The sequence below is a fragment of the Convolutriloba macropyga genome, chromosome 4 (genome assembly GCF_964194025.1).
Source record: "Convolutriloba macropyga chromosome 4, txConMacr16.3, whole genome shotgun sequence".
Lineage (NCBI taxonomy): Eukaryota > Metazoa > Xenacoelomorpha > Acoela > Convolutidae > Convolutriloba > Convolutriloba macropyga.
In genome coordinates this window covers 31,044,367-31,061,792 of record NC_134471.1, presented here as the reverse complement: position 1 = coordinate 31,061,792, position 17,426 = coordinate 31,044,367, and the positions used below count along the sequence as shown (strand labels likewise).

Here is a 17,426-nt window from a genome sequence, read left to right as displayed (position 1 = left end):
GTCGAACTCTAGTTGTGGGGAACAAAAATGCTGCACCGGTAAGACAAATGTTGCTTTAGCTGAGAACAATAAACTTGGGAATTTTGCTACAACAGTGCGTGGAACTACTGCAAATTTTTCAGAAATTTAGTTTGTTAATTTGAAATATATATCTGTAAATTCTATTTTTGATGAGTTGTTCTTCAAGAAATACTTAGTTTTACACAACCTTGGTGATTTTGGGAGAAGATAACTTTGTTGCCGATGAGTTTTTTGTTTTAAAAAAACTGAACAAGAGAAAAAATTGGTGAAATTATCATGTATCACGTTTACCGGCCTTTGCAACTCACCGTCTCATAAAAAATGTTCAAAAATAGCCTAAACGATTAGTACTAATGAGTTTTATTGACAACACTTTTTTGTTCATTGATATAATTTGATTTTTGCCCAGATTACAACTGTAAAGAACAAAAAAAATAACTTATATATTTAAAACAAAATTGTTCTCAAAAAAAATTAAAGAAAATTTTACTGACAAATTTATATATTCTAATGTTCCCCAGTTTGGCCGTAAATTTGATTGAAGTAAAATAATGATATTTAAAACGGCAATTGCGGGAATTTTTTGCGTTCTCATCCCTCAAATCAAAACCACTAGCCTAATCGACTAATCAAATCTCTCCTGTAAATTGTATACTGCACGGCAAAGTAAGAAAGCACCCCCTAATTTCACGAAGTAAAACTTCAATTTTTGAGGCAATTTTACTCCAATTTATATTCACATTTTGAATACAATTTATGCACTAGTCTCCTCGCCCATCTATGAAGTTCAGATAAGATGGAACGTTCACTTACCAGATATCGCAAGGTAAATTTGATGAAATTTATCAAAGTTTCAATGTAAAAAGACAATTGTTACGAGATGTGATATGTTTTCATATTTGTTCAACTATGATTATTTGCTTTAAATTGTGTTTGCAGTTGTGATAAACGTAGAAAAAGAAAGCATGTAAATATCTGTTGATTTTGCTACAAGTTTGTTTTTATTATGAAACTTGGATGGAGTTCATCAAGTTTACATTGGGATTTCCGGTAAGTTAACGTTGCATTTTATCTGAATTTCATAGGTGGGCGAGAGGACTAGAGTATAAATAGTACTCAAAATACGATTTTAAGATGGAGTAATATTGCCTCAAAAATTAATAATTTTTCGTTATTCGTAAAAATAGGGGGCGCTAACTTAGTTTTGCCGCTCAGTATAATCGCTATTTATTTATTTTCTCACTCCTGAGAAACTCTTTGAGAGCTTTTTGGCCCAAAACGTACATTGAGAGGTTTTTCTGGACAACTGTGACTAGCTTAATTTTTTTTCGGTAGTTTCTGTATCAAACTCTCAATAAAGTATTTAGGAGCATTTTTTTCAGGAGTCACTCTTTCGACAAAAACTAGTTTGTAATTTGTCTCTTCAATGCGCAATCAGTTATTGCGAGGGCCTTTTATGCAATTGTTTACAAATTTGGCGGATTTTGTTTTTTGTCAAATTGACAGGTTATTAAGCGCAATCGTGCACAACAATGACGAGCTCTGTAAATTTACTAGAGCATATGTACTTCTTACAACTTAATGCTTGTTTTAAATGCTTGTATTCTGCCTGTGAAAACTAACTTTTCCAATGATTCTTGCAGGAATATAGTTATCTTGATAGGTCTCACAAGATTACAGGTTTTTCTTTTCTGCTGAAAATTCTTGCTGGATAACTCTCGGTGCTTGTCTAGGAGATTAGCTTCCCTATAAAAGTAACCTTAACAGGGAAACTTCAATTACATATCTGACCATTGCTATTGTGAACAATCCAAATATAATTATTAAATCACAACTCGGTTGATAGATTCAAAATTGATTCGTACTCAGTTAAGAGCTAATTATCAGCGCCTGATCTCCGTTCCGTTCAGGCATAGAATCCCTCACTGCTGCTTTCATCTAAGTAAGGATACCCGTTTGAATCTCTCTTAAAAAAGTGCATGGCACTGGATCGTTTGCCATAGTGCCAAGGCGAGCTTCGTTTTCCATAGTGCCAAGGGGATGACCTCTTTCCGTAGTGCCAGGGGGAGGATCTCTTTAGCAACTCTTCCTCTGTCAGGGGAGATTCTCGTTTGAAGAAGTGCATGGCTGATGATCTCTTGTCGTATGAAGTTGGGTCACTTGAGTCTTCACTGTACAAAAGGGCGTCCTAAAAAATTATTAAAGGGGCATTGAAATGAAACTTGAAATAAATTGATCAGATCTTGATAGGATTCCAAGCAAGAAAACGTCAAGATATGAATGAAGTTGCGAGATCTTCGCACGGGTATTTCGAGAAAATATTTACCAAGACAGCTTAAGATATTTGTTGTTAAGATGAAAACTTTGTTTAACATGATTCTGCTAAGACATAGGAGGTTTTAAAAAATCCAGACGCCCAAATGAGCATCAGTTGCTCTTATTTTCATTTTCCAGACTTTGAGTGACACTCATCATATTAGAATCATGACAATTCTCCTTCTGATCCGACAACACTCCCCATACTCCCGACTCTGTTCTATGACCGGATTATAAATTACCGACTCCATTCTCTGATTAGATTTTTCTAAAAAAGACTTAGAAAAACCGAAGAATCAAATCTTTTTTCTAAAATACATTTTTGGGACACAGTTCAACGGTATCTGTTTTCATTTACAATTATTTTCACTTTTTAGTATTCATTCGATGGGGACCAATCTTAGTGGTTCAATAGAAAGGGTATCTTTTAGCTCTGACAGTGATCAATTCTATTACCAGACGTTGATCTCTGCTCAGACTCTTATACTGCGATTTATATTGATACCATCCGTCAAAAGTTCACCTCCAATTCTAGACCATCTCACCGGCTTTGCCGCTCTTAACAGAGTTGGTTGTAGCGATTGTCTCCCAACTTCTTGCGAGACCATGGTTTTCACAGACCAAGAATTCAGATCGCAACTAATTCTCTGACTGTTTACTGCTCATGATGGTCTGACCAGAGAGCAATGTTTGCATAACTTTAGCCTTGGAGACCGTGATTTTTTTTGTATCATCTTAGTATCAATTTTTGTTTTAATGTTTAAGATATGACTCTCATTTAGTGAAATCTGACCAAAAAATTTCAAATCTGTTCCTGAGTTGTTTTTGTCTGCATAGATCATGTTGGAGCATCGATCATTTCTCAACGCATGAAAGTTAAGCACGTCACATTGGGATGAGGCAATCTCTGACAACTGAGTTTTAAGAATCTTTGTAAGTTAAGGTCGTCGCTGCAGAACTTAAGGTGAACCGCTTATAGCGGTGAACAGAAATGGTATCAATTATCTCCTACATTCAGGACAAGATGCGTTTACTGAAAGAACTTCAAATCAGCGATAAATGGGAATATTGTTCCAGCCAAATTAAAATAAAAAACAACATTACTTAAGAGCACGTAGCATTTTTTTCAGATAATTGAACTTTTTTCCTACTTGCCGGAACAACGTATTGTGAATTTAGAATCATTAGTTACTAAAGGTGAAACTTAAAAGTAATGCTTCACTATTAGCAGACCAGCGAAAAACAGGATTTGAGGTCCTTGTGAGACAAACCCGAAATTTGCGTTCATTTCTTTTGACGCCAACCGTTCACTATTCAAGACAAACCAGTATAGAGAAATCGCTCTTGAAACACTTTGAAATTTTCAAAGCTTTCTTCATGGTAGAATTTTTGCTTCAAGCAAAATTTGTCTCGGAGAGAAGTTGACGTATTATTCTCACAACTCAAAATTTTCACAACTCATACTATCAAAAACCAGCAAAAAGACACTAAGCATTATTGCAAATAAAGCAACACGACAGCTTCCCATAATAGTGTAAGCTATTGTTTTTGTAATTACTTCAGCACCATTTTTGAAATGATTAATGGCCTAAAGTGCATCGAAGTAATTGAGGTCACAACAGGTGTAAAAATTCAGTTATTATTATAGAAGGATAAATAACCCAAATTTTTGAAAATCATTGATGTATACATATGTTTAAGTTGCAAGAGCATTAGAACTTTTTTTACTGATTTTAATTAATAAAACTTCTTTTTCAAAGAGAGCAAGTGTTTATGATTTTGCATAAATATGTAGTATATTTTCTTGGTTTTAATACCAATGCATCAATTAACGTGTTTAATTACAACTCTGAAATCAGACACATTTTTTGCTGTACATTTCAATTTGACAAAAAACATCAAAACACTTCCTAAAGTTGAAAAAGTCAGCTAAATTAAAATTGACTCAGTCATCAATAAGGAGCCTTGGTAATGTGCGTTGACACAAAAAATTTAAGAACCCCCTCATCCGCATTTTGTTTTCATGGCCTACACAAATCAGGAAGAGATCGAAAACTTTCAGAAAATCACATATCGTTCAAGAAACCACTAAATGTATGAAGTAAAAATGCATAACTGGGGCGATGAAAAATGACATTAATGAGATAACGAGACAAGACTAACGCAAAAATCAAATAAAAACAAACATTAACTACATTCAAAACTTGATTCAAAACTTTAAAAGAAAATACAATAAGACAAAATAAAAAAGGCATCAAGTAACACCAAAACTGAACAATTTAACCTTTAATTCACTTAAAAGACATGGGACTTGTTCTTAATGAGACTCAGTGTTAAATCGAAGAAAGAACGGCAGTAAGGCCGAGTTCAAATATAGGTTTTTGATTTTGAAAACCATTATTTTCTAAGTGAATAAAATCGATAGGTATCATCTGAAATCATTAAAAAATTCAATTTGTACCAATGATGTATAATTGAGAAAACAATTGATAATTGCTAATTTATATTTCTTAAAAAGGGGTTTCAGAAGCGTCATTATCCAGATTACGACAGAAAACGGGAAAAAGAACAGCAAAAACAAACAAAAAAAGTCTTTAAAAAATTGATTTAGCAAGAAAACTCTGTCGCAGCCGCTAAAACAATTATCTTTTCACTGACAATTATCATTTCAGCAATATTTCTTTACCAATAGGACCTCCACATGAGTGTTTTTTTTGTGGCAAACGAAGAACAAAAAAAAACCTAAAAAAAATCTCAGATAACCAAAAGTTTTAACTGAAAATGCATAGTATCAAAGCCAACAAACGATTTATTGAAAGCAAAACACTTCTACAAATTAGATTTGGAGATCCAAAAAGAAAAAATGACATATCTTTATAATGGAAAATCAAATTATATTCATAGAAAGAATATAAAAATTGACAAGGCTAAACACTTCGCTGAATTTTTTAAAATAGGTTTTTTTTTCAAAAGTGATAAAGACGGTAAGTTCTGAACTAAAAGTAAAAATAGATTATCCCGCAACTCCAGAAGAAAACAGTTCGGTTGATATTAATGAGAGTAAGTCGTAAGACTCCAAAACACATTAAACACGGATAAAAATCAAAAATTAACGATCTATTTTAAAAAACCCAGTGTTGAAGCTATTTTAACAATAAGAACAAAAAAACCATTGAAAAATTTTTGTAAACGGAGAGTATTTGGGTCTCATTTGAGTATTATTGGGTCCAATTGTAAAGGGGTTTACGTGAAAAAGACAAAAAGGACATGAAATTTTGACCAGCAATTTAAATTCATAAAAATTCTTGTGAAAACAATGGCAGCCCTGAAAACATCAATCAAACTATACAATCAACAGAAAAATGATGTTTGGTTCAGCCAAAACCAGAAGATACTTAAGACTACTGACACTAATCCAGATAATGACAAAATCGAGAACGAAAAAGGGAAGGTTCAAAATTACTTTTGATTCTCGAAAATTTTTCTTCTGAAGGTAAAAACCATTAACCATAATAAATTTTTTTAAGTTATTGAATCAGTTCCTTTTTACATCCAAAACAAAGACATTGAGCACTTTTATAATCAAAAACATTTGCAGACTTAATTTGTAACTGGCAATAATCTGTCAAATTATAAACAAACAAAAATGAACTCCAAAAGTGGTTCAATATGTAAAAAAACATAATGTTTTTTTGAAAACTCGTTGTGGAGAAAAAAACAAGGAACCACTAGTTTTAAATCAAACATACCACATGAGAGAAAAATTTTTTATTCAAATGGTAACAAAAAATTGGGCTGTCGTAGCTGAGATCAAGTTTCAGGTCGACAGAAATTTGATAGAAACTGTTCATAAGTGAAAAGTTCACTGATTTTGTCTTAGAACAAATATAAACAAAGTCATCAGAGCCATGAGATAACAAAATAAAACACAATATAGTTTCCCTTAGACCAATTAGAAGCCAATTAAATTTTTTGATTAGTGGGTCTAAGTCATGGTAATGTGAAAAAATTCAAAAAAGTGCTAGCAAAACCCAAGAAAACAATTTGAAAAGAGTTTGTTAATGAGTTGAAAACCTTGATTTTACTCAGAAGCTTATATGTTTTATTCATTGGACCACATTTTCATCTGGACTGGATTTTCGTTAATTCTAGGAATCTTGATGACATCAGTTTTGTCAGTAATTGACATTAAATACAAAAATTGCAAAATTATAGTAAAAAAATATCGCACCACAAAACAATTCGAATAAATTTTGATTGTAAGACTTCACATAGAGTACCAAAATTAGCCTTTAGATAGTTGCACGTGCAATCAAAACATCTCATTATTCCAAAAGTTTGCGAAAGAGATAGTTTGTCAATTAAAATACTTCAAATTATCAAAAATAAAAGATGCATTTTGGATACAAATCGCGTTAAATTAGCTAAAAGTTAGCAATTAAGTCAAGAAGACTCTTATAGGAAAAAGAGGCCCTCTTTGTGTGTTTAGAGGTTAGAAGTTTTCAGGTTTCTTTTTCTGACAAACTGAAACAAAATGGGCTAGGAAGCTTAGTTGTTATCATTTTTGAAGAGGAGGCTTGAAATTCAAAACATAGCCGACAGATTGCCGGAATAGCTGCGAAAGAATAGACCTGCGTGCCATATAATAGAGATAGAAACAGATACAGATCTAAATTCAAAAAAAAATTCGAAACCGCTCAAAAAAACAAGTAAAGAAAAACATTCAGCGATAAATTAAAAACACTTGTTAAAATTCATTCCGCAGAAGCCTCATATAAGGGACCTTTACTGCACGTATGAGTTCCTTTGACCTTAAACAAATTCAAACTAAACTTAAGTTTTAAAGTGCAAAAGTCATTTTATTGAGTGAGGTAAGTCACGTATGATCAAAATCTAATCACGCAAATAACCTAAAAACTTTTGCTAAAGCGAGTGAGAAATGACGTCACGCGCGCAAATGCCGTTAGTGAGAGGAAGAAGTCATTCAGAAATATTGACTTTTTCAGCTTTGATGTGTGAACAAATGTAAAACCAAAAAAGAGCGTCAGACGACGAAACAAAAAAACATAGCAGGACAAGTCCTGACGTAAAATTCAAAGAATTTTCATTGACTAAAAAGAAAAACTAGACTTAGAATGGACTATGAATGAATTGAGAAAAACATTTTTAAAAAAATCAGATAAAAAAAATAAGAAAAAAAACACAAAATCAATGTCAAAATGCCGCATGTGAACAAAAAAAACCATTAGCGAGAAATTAAAATTTAATTCAAATAAAAAAATTAGGCCTAGAATGAGCTGTGAAGGGATTGGGAAAACCATTTAGAAAAAATCCGATCCAGCAAATCGAAAAAACAGTAAAAATCAGAGAGAAATTGCCGCATGTGAACAAAAAACCACTACCGAGAAACCGAATTTTTGTTCAAACACCGTTTTCTCACTCTACTTTAAATTTGGAGCGAAAAAATTTCACGCCGCAAAACCACTCGCTTTTTCGCTTCATTTCCTGTTTCGGCGTGACCAAAATCACTACTCCAATTTGACTTCAAAAATCATGAAAATGTGTGAACAGATCTTAAAAACAAGACAGCGCCCCAATACAATTCAAATTCTTTGAATTGTAAAAAACCAAGAGCACCGCAATATAGCTACGCTCAGCTTACAGCTTCGCAGCTATAAAAATATTTAGCGAAAAATTGGCAAAAAATTTTCCAATTAATCCATTCATTATCACTCCTCTATCTTTTGAGTTATAATCAATAACACTAATTTTAAAAATCTTAATAAACTTTAGCAAAATTAAGGACATTTGGGCTACAATTACGGAAAATATGAACAAAAACAACAGAAATCGGTCTAGTATTCACAAATTTAAATCCCAATAAGTTCCCGGAAAAGACAAATTTCAAACAAATCCTTCTATTTATATGTTTTTTGGTGGATGAGCTTTTCAATGATACCACTGACAACTCTCTGTGATGATTACAAGAAAAGGTAGCCCTGTCTTCAATTGACTAAACAAAAAAAACCAATTCATAATATAATTCCTCCCTCTCACTAAAGTGGGATCGGAAAAATTAAATATGACATTCGACAAAAACGGACATGAGAAGAAAATCTGAGCTCCTAATTGCTGCTGTTTCTAATATTTTCAGCTTTAGCTCTTGTGCCATATCTAAATGAAGTTTAAGCTGTGTAATTTTCAATGCACAATATCCGTTCGAAACTTTGTTTCGGCGCTTCTTGCCTATATTTGAGATTGAATATTTTCCTTTTCCGTTCTGGTGGTCAAAGCAAATGAAGCAGGCCATTTTTCGCGTAACAGAAAAAACACTTCTATCTTTTTTGAGTAACAAAATAACAGTTTACAGAGGAAAAAGTACCTGCTTTAAAGAAATTTTGGAAAAGTTTACTTTTCATTTGTTTTGTTGTACCCCGTTTTCTTTATACTGTGCAAAACCAGATTTTGAACTAATGATTGCCCATCAAAGATTAATTACAAAATCGACATAACAAATTTGTCACACACATCTATCATGTCCGGTTTGTGTACCCATCATGAATATTAATTGAACACAAAGAATTCATACAACTTGAACAGATGTTTTCATTTCAGCTAAGGATCAATTGAAATTGTCAAATACCAACATAAACAGATACATTTTGTTATAAACGTCTCTTTTTGTAGACAACGACAGGTTGACATGAATTAATTACAATTTCCCTGTAGTCTCCAAAAAATTACTCCGAAGGAGAATGTCCAGAGATAATTTTTTGATAGATTTTTATGATTGAAATGTTGCTCATTTAGCCACTTTCCTTCGTTCATTTGAACTAAAATGAGCAGAATGCTTGATTATAAACTAGAAGATATTTAGAGAGAAACTAGAAGATAAGAAGAATATTTTTAAAAGTCAGCGTAATGAAACTCGGAGCATTGCAAAACGGCCTCAGAATACCATAAAAATTTTGTGCCAAAATTTAACCAGCAAAGAATGTCTGAATACGAGACGAGGTCTGATCATTTAGGAAAATTCGCTCATATTTTAAAGAAGAAAAAGCAAAAAATCAACAAGAAAAAATTTAAAAATTTAGAAAATTTAAAAAGATTACAAGAAAAAATAGTTGTATCAAAAATTCTAATCTAAATTATCACGCAATGATCTCCAAAATCTCTCAATTGAAAAAAGTAACTTCGCTTCATATTTTGTTTTAGTTGGCTTCCTAGGAAAAGTTTATCGAGTTTTCAGCAACAACTCTATGCTATTGCAACCCGGGTCGAGGTTTTTGGGTAAATTTTTGTAAGAAATGCGCTTAATGCGGTGAATTTTTGTAAGAAATGCGGTGATTGCGGTGAATGCGGTGAAAATAAATATTTCAGCGCATTTCACCGCATTTCTTACAAAAATTCACCGCAAAATTCACAGCATTTCTTACAAAAATTCACCGCATCAACTTTTGTGGCAAAATAATGTAAGAAATGCGGTGAAAGCGGTGAATGCGGTGAAAAAAAATAATTCACCACATTTCACCGCATTTCTTACAAAAATTCATCGCCAAATTCACTACATTTCTTACAAAAATTCACCGCATGTGATTTCCAAAGTTTACTCAATCTGATTTAAATTCACAAGAAATTGCAGAGATGATAGTGACAGTTGGCGCAGTGGACTAAACCATGAAAGTCATGCAGGAGGGCAGAGGTTCGATCACATGTGGGGACCATTCTTTTTTGTAAGAATGCTGAAAACGCGGTGAAAATAAATAATTCACCGCGATTCACCGCATTCACCGCAAAAAGATGTAAGAAATACGCGGTGAAAATTAATTTTTTTCACCGCATTTCACGAAAATTCACCGCCAAACCTCGACCCGGGAAAGATGAGTTTCGGATCAAATTCGACAGCACGGTCTTCAAATGTTTTATGAATTAACTTTTCTCAATCTTAACAATAAAAAAAATCAGGATCTAGATTAGAAGGATAGTATATATTAACAGTAAAAGATTGCTAACAGGGCTACCTTTTCTGTATTTCCAGAAACCAAAGCAACAGAATCCCTCAGTTCATAAATACTAAAAGTAAGTCTCCTAATGAGTTTTATAGTTTGCTACTAATAATAGTTTCATTTTTCTCGTCTGTCATCTCAAAGAGTCTGTATTATAGATTTTTTCCTGCATTCAATTGTAACAGAACTCATATTAACCTAAAGCAAACATCTTTTCAACTCTGTGCCAAATTTAAAAAAAATGAGATTGGCATCTTTTTAATTCAAACAAATAAAACATTGATGCGTATATAAAAATGTGCCAAGACTAAAAGCGTTTTCACATTTTTTTCCCGTTTTTACATTTAAATTGTTTTTGTTCACTTGAAAAAAGCTCATGAAAAACAATTTTTGATTTATGACTGACAATTTTTTTTTAAAAGTTACCCCATACTGAAAAGCAGCATCCTATTTGTTATCTAACAGAAGTTACAAGTATTGCTGTCAACTAAAGATAAAAAAACAGTTAAAAACCTTTGGTTCTATGTCATTCAAATAAATAATGTTTCAGAAATTTCGAATCATCGTTGTCCTATGAAATTAACTTCCTATGAAAGTTATTTCATAAGATCTTGCCAAAACTTGGAAAGCTTTACATCTCGTTCCAGAAGTTGCTTTAATTTATTCCTTGCTTCTCGTTTTTATCCAATCAAACATGATGCAAAATCTATTTCAAGTTTAAAATGAGTTCAGTAAGCTAAAGAAATTATTCGAAAAATGTATTAATTGGCAACTAATAGCGCTTTTATAATTCATTTTTCGAAGGTGATTTTGGTTGTTTCTTGCCTTTATCAATTCAAAAACAATTTTACTATGTCATTGAAAACATAGAATCTATAAAATAGATTTCTGCCGTCAGATATCTTACCTCTCAACTAAAGAAGAATTTTATCCCCCCTTGGTTTAATGAATGTGATCTTCATATTTTCATTTAACGCTGATCAATAGATATGACGTCTGCAGACTATTAGCATAGGATAGTCTGTTGCTTATTGATCAAATAGACAATTACTTAAATGTAAACCTGATCAGTTGGGCAAAAAAAAGAAATACTCTACTTTAAACTGAAAAAGGCAGCATAATAGGATACTTAACGTTCAACTATTATCTTCACACGCCACGTGTTCACAAATTATTCAGAAAAGAATTACAATTTTGTAACCAATTTGGATGAACTCTCATTCTCCTCTGAAAAAAATATGGTCTCAATTGGCAGTTTAACCTAAAAATTACGTTCAAAATGAAATTATAAAATGGCTAATTATGTCCAAAAAATTTTTTCATAATAGGCCACTGTTTTTCATAATAATAACAATAACCAAATAGTCCACTGGAGGTCATCAAAGAAAGTTTTGTTCGCCTTCAATTTATTTCGGACTGCTTTAACATAAAATAAGGGAAGAAACTATAAAAAACCAAAAATGATTGTTATCTGAGTATAAGGAGACATTAAAATTTTTGTTAAAACAAAGTTATGCTATCGGAAAGCGTTTCTTGTGAACCAAGAATTTTATTGAAACTGTTGAAATCAATTTCTGAGTAATGATATCATTAAATACTGTTTTAGTTACAAAGACACAACAAGAAATTTTTTAAAGTGAGTGTCTGTGTAAAATTGCAGAGATAAGGAACAATTTTGTTCAACAGTATATAGAAAAATTTATTTAAATCAAACTTTTTTTTATCTTGTTTCAATTTTCCTCGGTAAACATTGATCTTAAGAGCAATTGGCAAAAAATAAAGTAAAATTTACTAAAGTCAGTTGCTAATGTGAATAGCTGGATCTCCATTTCAGACAAATAATATAACTCGTTTTTGGCTCCCAAGATTTGCAAGTAATTTGGCAAAAAATTTAACAAGGCGTGAGAACGTTGGGGAATTTGGAGTTGACTTTTTTCCGATCCACTACCCTGACTGAACTGCTAGTAAAGATCAGTACTGGGCAAGTCTAAATGCAAGTCTACAAGTACATATCAGTACTTTCCCGGGGTCCTGAAAATCGATACCAGACTGGTACAAAATGGTACCAGACACTTCTACAGGACCTACGGGAGGTCCTAATGGGTCATTTCAGGTAACTATGGGCCGTTTTCAGCCGTTTTTAGCCAATTCGAGCCGATTTTTAGCCAAAAATCGATGAATCTTGATTTTTCAGATTTGCTGAACATTCCTATCATGTCAAACATTCCTATCCGAGGGAAGATTCTGAAGAGGGGCAATTCAGTTAGGGTCCCCTTGCTGGCCCGAGGCCCAGTTATCAGACACCAAGCGGCCATTTCTGATGTTTTTTTTCGGCTATTTTTGACGTTTTTTGGACCTATTTTCCACGTTTTTCGGCCTTTTTTGACATTTTTTTTGTTATTTTTGACGCTTTTTAGACGTGCCAAGTCTTGGCCAAGACTTGCATTTAGAGGTGCCAAGTCTTGGCCAAGACTTGCATTTAGCCTTACACGTCTTGGCCAAGACTTGCATTTAGACTTGCACGTTTTGGCCATGACTTGCATTTAGTCTTGCACGTCTTGGCCAAGACTTGCATTTATACTGACAAGTGTAAAAAGTGACATGATCATAGCTCTGAATCAGTACTGATATAAGACTTGCAATTTGACGTGCCCAGTACTGATATTGACTTGCCGTTAAATACGGGTACCCTATGATAGGCCCAATAAAATTGAGTCTTCCTAGTTTCTAAAATGAGCAATTTTAGGGTGAATATTGACGACGGAAGCAATGTTTGTTGCCAACCCTTTTTTCGTTCCATTTCATTTCCTGGCTCATCAATGGATTCTTAAACTATCATTCATTTAATAGCTGAAAAATTTTAATTTTCAGTGGTAAAAATCAGATTTTTGAGATTCAATGGAGGAAAACTTTTGGATCTTACTTGCTCGGTTTCGGGAACTGCAATTGTCAATGCTGTCGTCTCCTGCACAAAAATGGTCACAGCCACAAGCACACAAAACCCAAACATCAGCTTAGAAACTCCACTATGATTGGCTGCTCTCGACATCTTTAGTTTTTGAGTTATTCCGCTCTGTGAATTCGGAATGTCGGTTGTTGATACCATCTCGTGTTATAGCGTGCTGGTGTGTTGTATTTTATTCTGAAATTATTTATCTTGAGAATTATTGCGTCTAAGAAGAGACAATTTGGGTGAAAGTCTACCTCGTGATTAACATTGCTAGGCTGTGAACATAGGACCTGCCTTTCGTTCTTTGATTTTGTAATTGAATTTGCACTTAACTAAAACTAAAATATACGTCTTTTGAATTCAAATTGGGCACTTTTATCATCATTGTTTCGAACAATAAACGCCCAGTCTGCAAAAAAATTTGGGGGAAATTCTTCTATTTTGAATTACTTTTGAGCCACCTATCATGGACAGTTCTTTCCACTCTTAAACTGGTGGATATAAGCCTGATAGAAAGTTAAAAATGCAATCAAATTTGAAGTGCTACGTAAAAAAAATACAAACTTGTTGTTTCGACCCTACTTAGTTGAGTATAGGAAATATATGATAAACGGGGTTTTTAATGTAAATTATAATGTAATAATGCAAAAAAAAAAAATATAATATGTTACAATTTACATGTAACGTCGCGCAATTTTCTCATCAATTTGTAAATTGCTGTGAATACAGTAAGACATTAATTTGTAACATATTTAGAAACTTTTCCTATAAAAAGGTACATCTTTGAATTTGTTATTTATAGAATTTAATTTTTTTAAGAGGTAGAGCTTTTCTATAAGAAATTGCTTAGATTAGAAGCTATGCTTGTTCAAAACTGACTAGTGAGATGAAGCCTTGGGAAACAGGGAATGGAAAGAAAAGAGATTGTGTGATATGACTAAGTTTGAGATGTTAAGATCAGTTGATGCAATGCTACACCAAAATCGTTTGAAGTAAGGCACGACGATTCGAACCCTACACTAGTTTCTAACCCATTTTCAGCACTTGCGGATGTTTCATAGACCCCCGAAAAACTATAATGACTATTATCACCATACTAGAGTAAAACATTATCAAAGAAGATAAACCACGATTAAATTGTTCGCTCACGATTAAGAAATACTGACACATTTTGTTCATGTTCATGTAAACAGGTGAATTTGAGTTTTTCGAAACAGCGACTCATAAATTCATCTGGTGTGAAGATAATTTACCTAATTCCATTTCACCCAATTCCATTTTACCCAATGCCATTATACCCAATGCCATTTTACCCAACCTGCCATTTTACTCAATGCCATTTTACTCAATGCCAACTGACCCAATTTACCCTATTGCTAAAATAACCAGAACGACTATTTAGCCAACTGTGAAATAAATGGCCTGTCGGACTTGATATGAAACTATCACAACCAGACATGGGATTATATTGTCCACAAATATTTTAAAGCATCCTTGTAACAGCGACTGCTAATTTGTAATCGGGTAATTGAACGAAAAGATCAAAGAGCATTGGGTAAGTTGGTATTGAGTAAAATGGCATTGGTTAAAATAGCATTGGGTAAAATGGCAGGTTGGGTAAAATGGCGTAGGTTAAAATGGCATTGGGTAAAATGGAATTGGGTAAATTGTCATGTAACCATTCATCTATCATTACTTACGTTTGTAGATCTGAAGTTCTGGTTTAGAGCGAACTGAATATTATGAATCGTCTCAGCAGCTAAAATTGAAAATTGGATATTTCTTCAGGGGTATGTTGTCTATTCGAAATTATTTTGATCTTTGGTTGTTGTGGTTGTTATGGTGTCTTTCTGTCAATCAGTGTGCGCCTTCTGATTTTCCTAAGATAACAATTCTAAATAGAGCAATATTACAACATCGGGAGCAAAATTATGAACAGAATTATGGATTAAGTGAAGTTTTTACGACTCCTTATTTTCCTTCTTTCCTGTCTATAAAACATAGATAAGTCATAAGCGACTTGTTTCTCACTCAGAACGGAGCGAGAATTTGAACTTAAATATTTAATGACAAAAATGTGTTCTCAACAAAAAAAAAAAAAACAAAAATAGTGCAATAGTTTTTCCGGAAACTCAGGCATGATTCAGGCGTTTTTTAATACTATTTCTTTACAGAAACTATTCCCAATAACTTTTACTTAATATCAGCATTTCTTTGAAAACTTGCACTATTTTTATCAAAATTTAGTCCTAAAAACCTTTATTGAAAAAGATTTCAGCTGGATGCAATTAATTCTAAATTGTTGGTGATATTACTTACTTCAGCTTTTTTTACCTACTGATCCAAGCACCAAAATTGAAATTATGACTAAGAATTTAAAATATATTTAAATTGCCAAAAAATGAATCAGAAATGACTTACCAATAGCGACCCTGCTAAATTTGGTAGAGTGTTAGCTTACCTAATTTCCGTTTAATTCGTGAAATAATTTGACTTAATTTTATTGCCCAGGGGTTTCATGTTTGCCACCGTTTCCTCTTAAAAGGATATTAATTGTTTGAATAGGAAATAGGTATCGCCTCTCTTTCTAATTGCACTATCTTAATTTAGTCTGATTAGTTCAAAGAAATGACAAGGGAACAAGGCACCGGAAAACTATAACTGGAAATTTGAGATTTGTTCTTTCAAAGATTTTAACAGTTGATATCAGCTATTAGATTGCTTAGCACTTTTTCCACAATTTATCCACGATTCAAATAAAAATCTTTATAAGTGACTCTGGAAATTATAAACCGACTAATAAATAATCTAAAGTCTTAAATTTGATTAATTGCGATAGTCAAAAAACAAAAGTTTTTGAAAAACATTATTTTACTGGAAATTTTGGAAGCCGCTGTTCGCTGTATTTATAATGGGTACGACTTCTCCCGCGAATCGTTTAACCCTAGTGTTGCCTCTATATTAATTAAAATCGGGGAGAATTAATTGAGATTGAAAGGGAAAACTGCTATAGGTGAATAGGTATGGAACAACTTGGTGATGAGAGTGTTGCTTACTTCTCCGATTGCGGTGGAGACGCTCTTTTACTAATTAGGTTCTAACAAATTATATTACGTAAAGAACTACAAAGGTTCTAGTAGTAAAGTCGATATGACAGAGAAAGAATATTGATTTTACAGGGAATGAGTGAATGAGCGTTAATAAAGTTGTAAAGTTATAGCAGAGGTGATTCTTGAAAAACAAGAGAAACAACCAAATGTGGAAAAAGTCTTTTAAAAACCACAGAAAGACAATCAATTTTCCTCTCAACGGTGTAAGTGGTCTGCGCAGAAAGAGCACCAAGATAAAATAAGTGGTAAAGTACGCCTAGGGCGAGGATATAGAGTCTTAAATTGGAAATTGTGCAGCGAAATTAAGGTACCAGTTTTTGCTCTTTTGGCGGTCTGATTTTGATGTAAGAGAACTATTGTTGAGACAACTTTGACGCCAATAAGGTTCCATTCAACCAACAAGCCAGTCCTGATGGCAATTTGGAATTAGCTGTGATTAATTGGGTTTTTGAAGTCTGGGCCAAGGTCTAGGCACGCCCTCGCATGACCAATCGGAACGAAAAACTGTTATGTTGAACCAAGGCTCCAGTTTCACACCCTCTTAGCAGCATGACGCATTGTAACGCAATGCCGGCGCTTAGTGTTTCATGTTTGGCCACTTAAAAAGTGAGCGATGTGCCCTCATTGGAAAGTTAGGATGGAGAGGGTCCGGAGTCTTTGTTTTTACTCAGAGCGTATTATGATCATGTCACTTTTAACTCTGTGCAGACAAAGAAATCAGTGTTAAAAATGTAGATTTTGAACAATATCATACTCAATAAGCAGATCCATTCTTAGTATTCCATGACTCAGAACGCTTTCGAAATTCTTGGAATTGTCGTGCTTTAAAGAAAGTTTTATGAATAAATTTGCGTTCCTAATAGAGATGCGTTGGAAAAAAGCGTTGCCTAGGTAGGTGATTGCTTTATTAGTTCGACATATTTTTTTCAAAATGTGCGAATTTATATATGAGCTTGAAGTTTATATACCAGTTTATAGAGAGTGTACTTGGACAGAAAAATTGCCGAATTTGTTCTTTAAGAG

General features: G+C 33.2%; 1 protein-coding gene across 3 annotated transcripts; it reads right to left on the bottom strand.

Moving 5' to 3' along the window:
* Positions 1–1,781: 1,781 nt before the first annotated feature.
* On the bottom strand, positions 1,782–16,568 carry LOC142338386 (uncharacterized). Of its 3 annotated transcripts, none has more exons than XM_075388126.1 (4): positions 16,350–16,568; positions 14,994–15,173; positions 13,267–13,485; positions 1,782–2,209 (listed from the first exon to the last, which is right to left on the bottom strand). In XM_075388126.1, the coding sequence occupies exons 3-4, from the start codon at positions 13,447–13,449 to the stop codon at positions 1,928–1,930; spliced, it is 465 nt and encodes a 154-aa protein (XP_075244241.1). In that variant the 5' UTR covers positions 13,450–13,485; positions 14,994–15,173; positions 16,350–16,568; the 3' UTR covers positions 1,782–1,927. The 3 variants fall into 3 exon arrangements, with proteins under 3 accessions (XP_075244241.1, XP_075244240.1, XP_075244239.1); XM_075388125.1 differs by lacking the exon at positions 16,350–16,568 and adding an exon at positions 15,613–15,694; XM_075388124.1 differs by lacking the exon at positions 16,350–16,568 and adding an exon at positions 15,613–15,685 and having other exon boundaries at positions 14,994–15,187.
* Between the last annotated feature and the right edge of the window lie 858 nt (positions 16,569–17,426).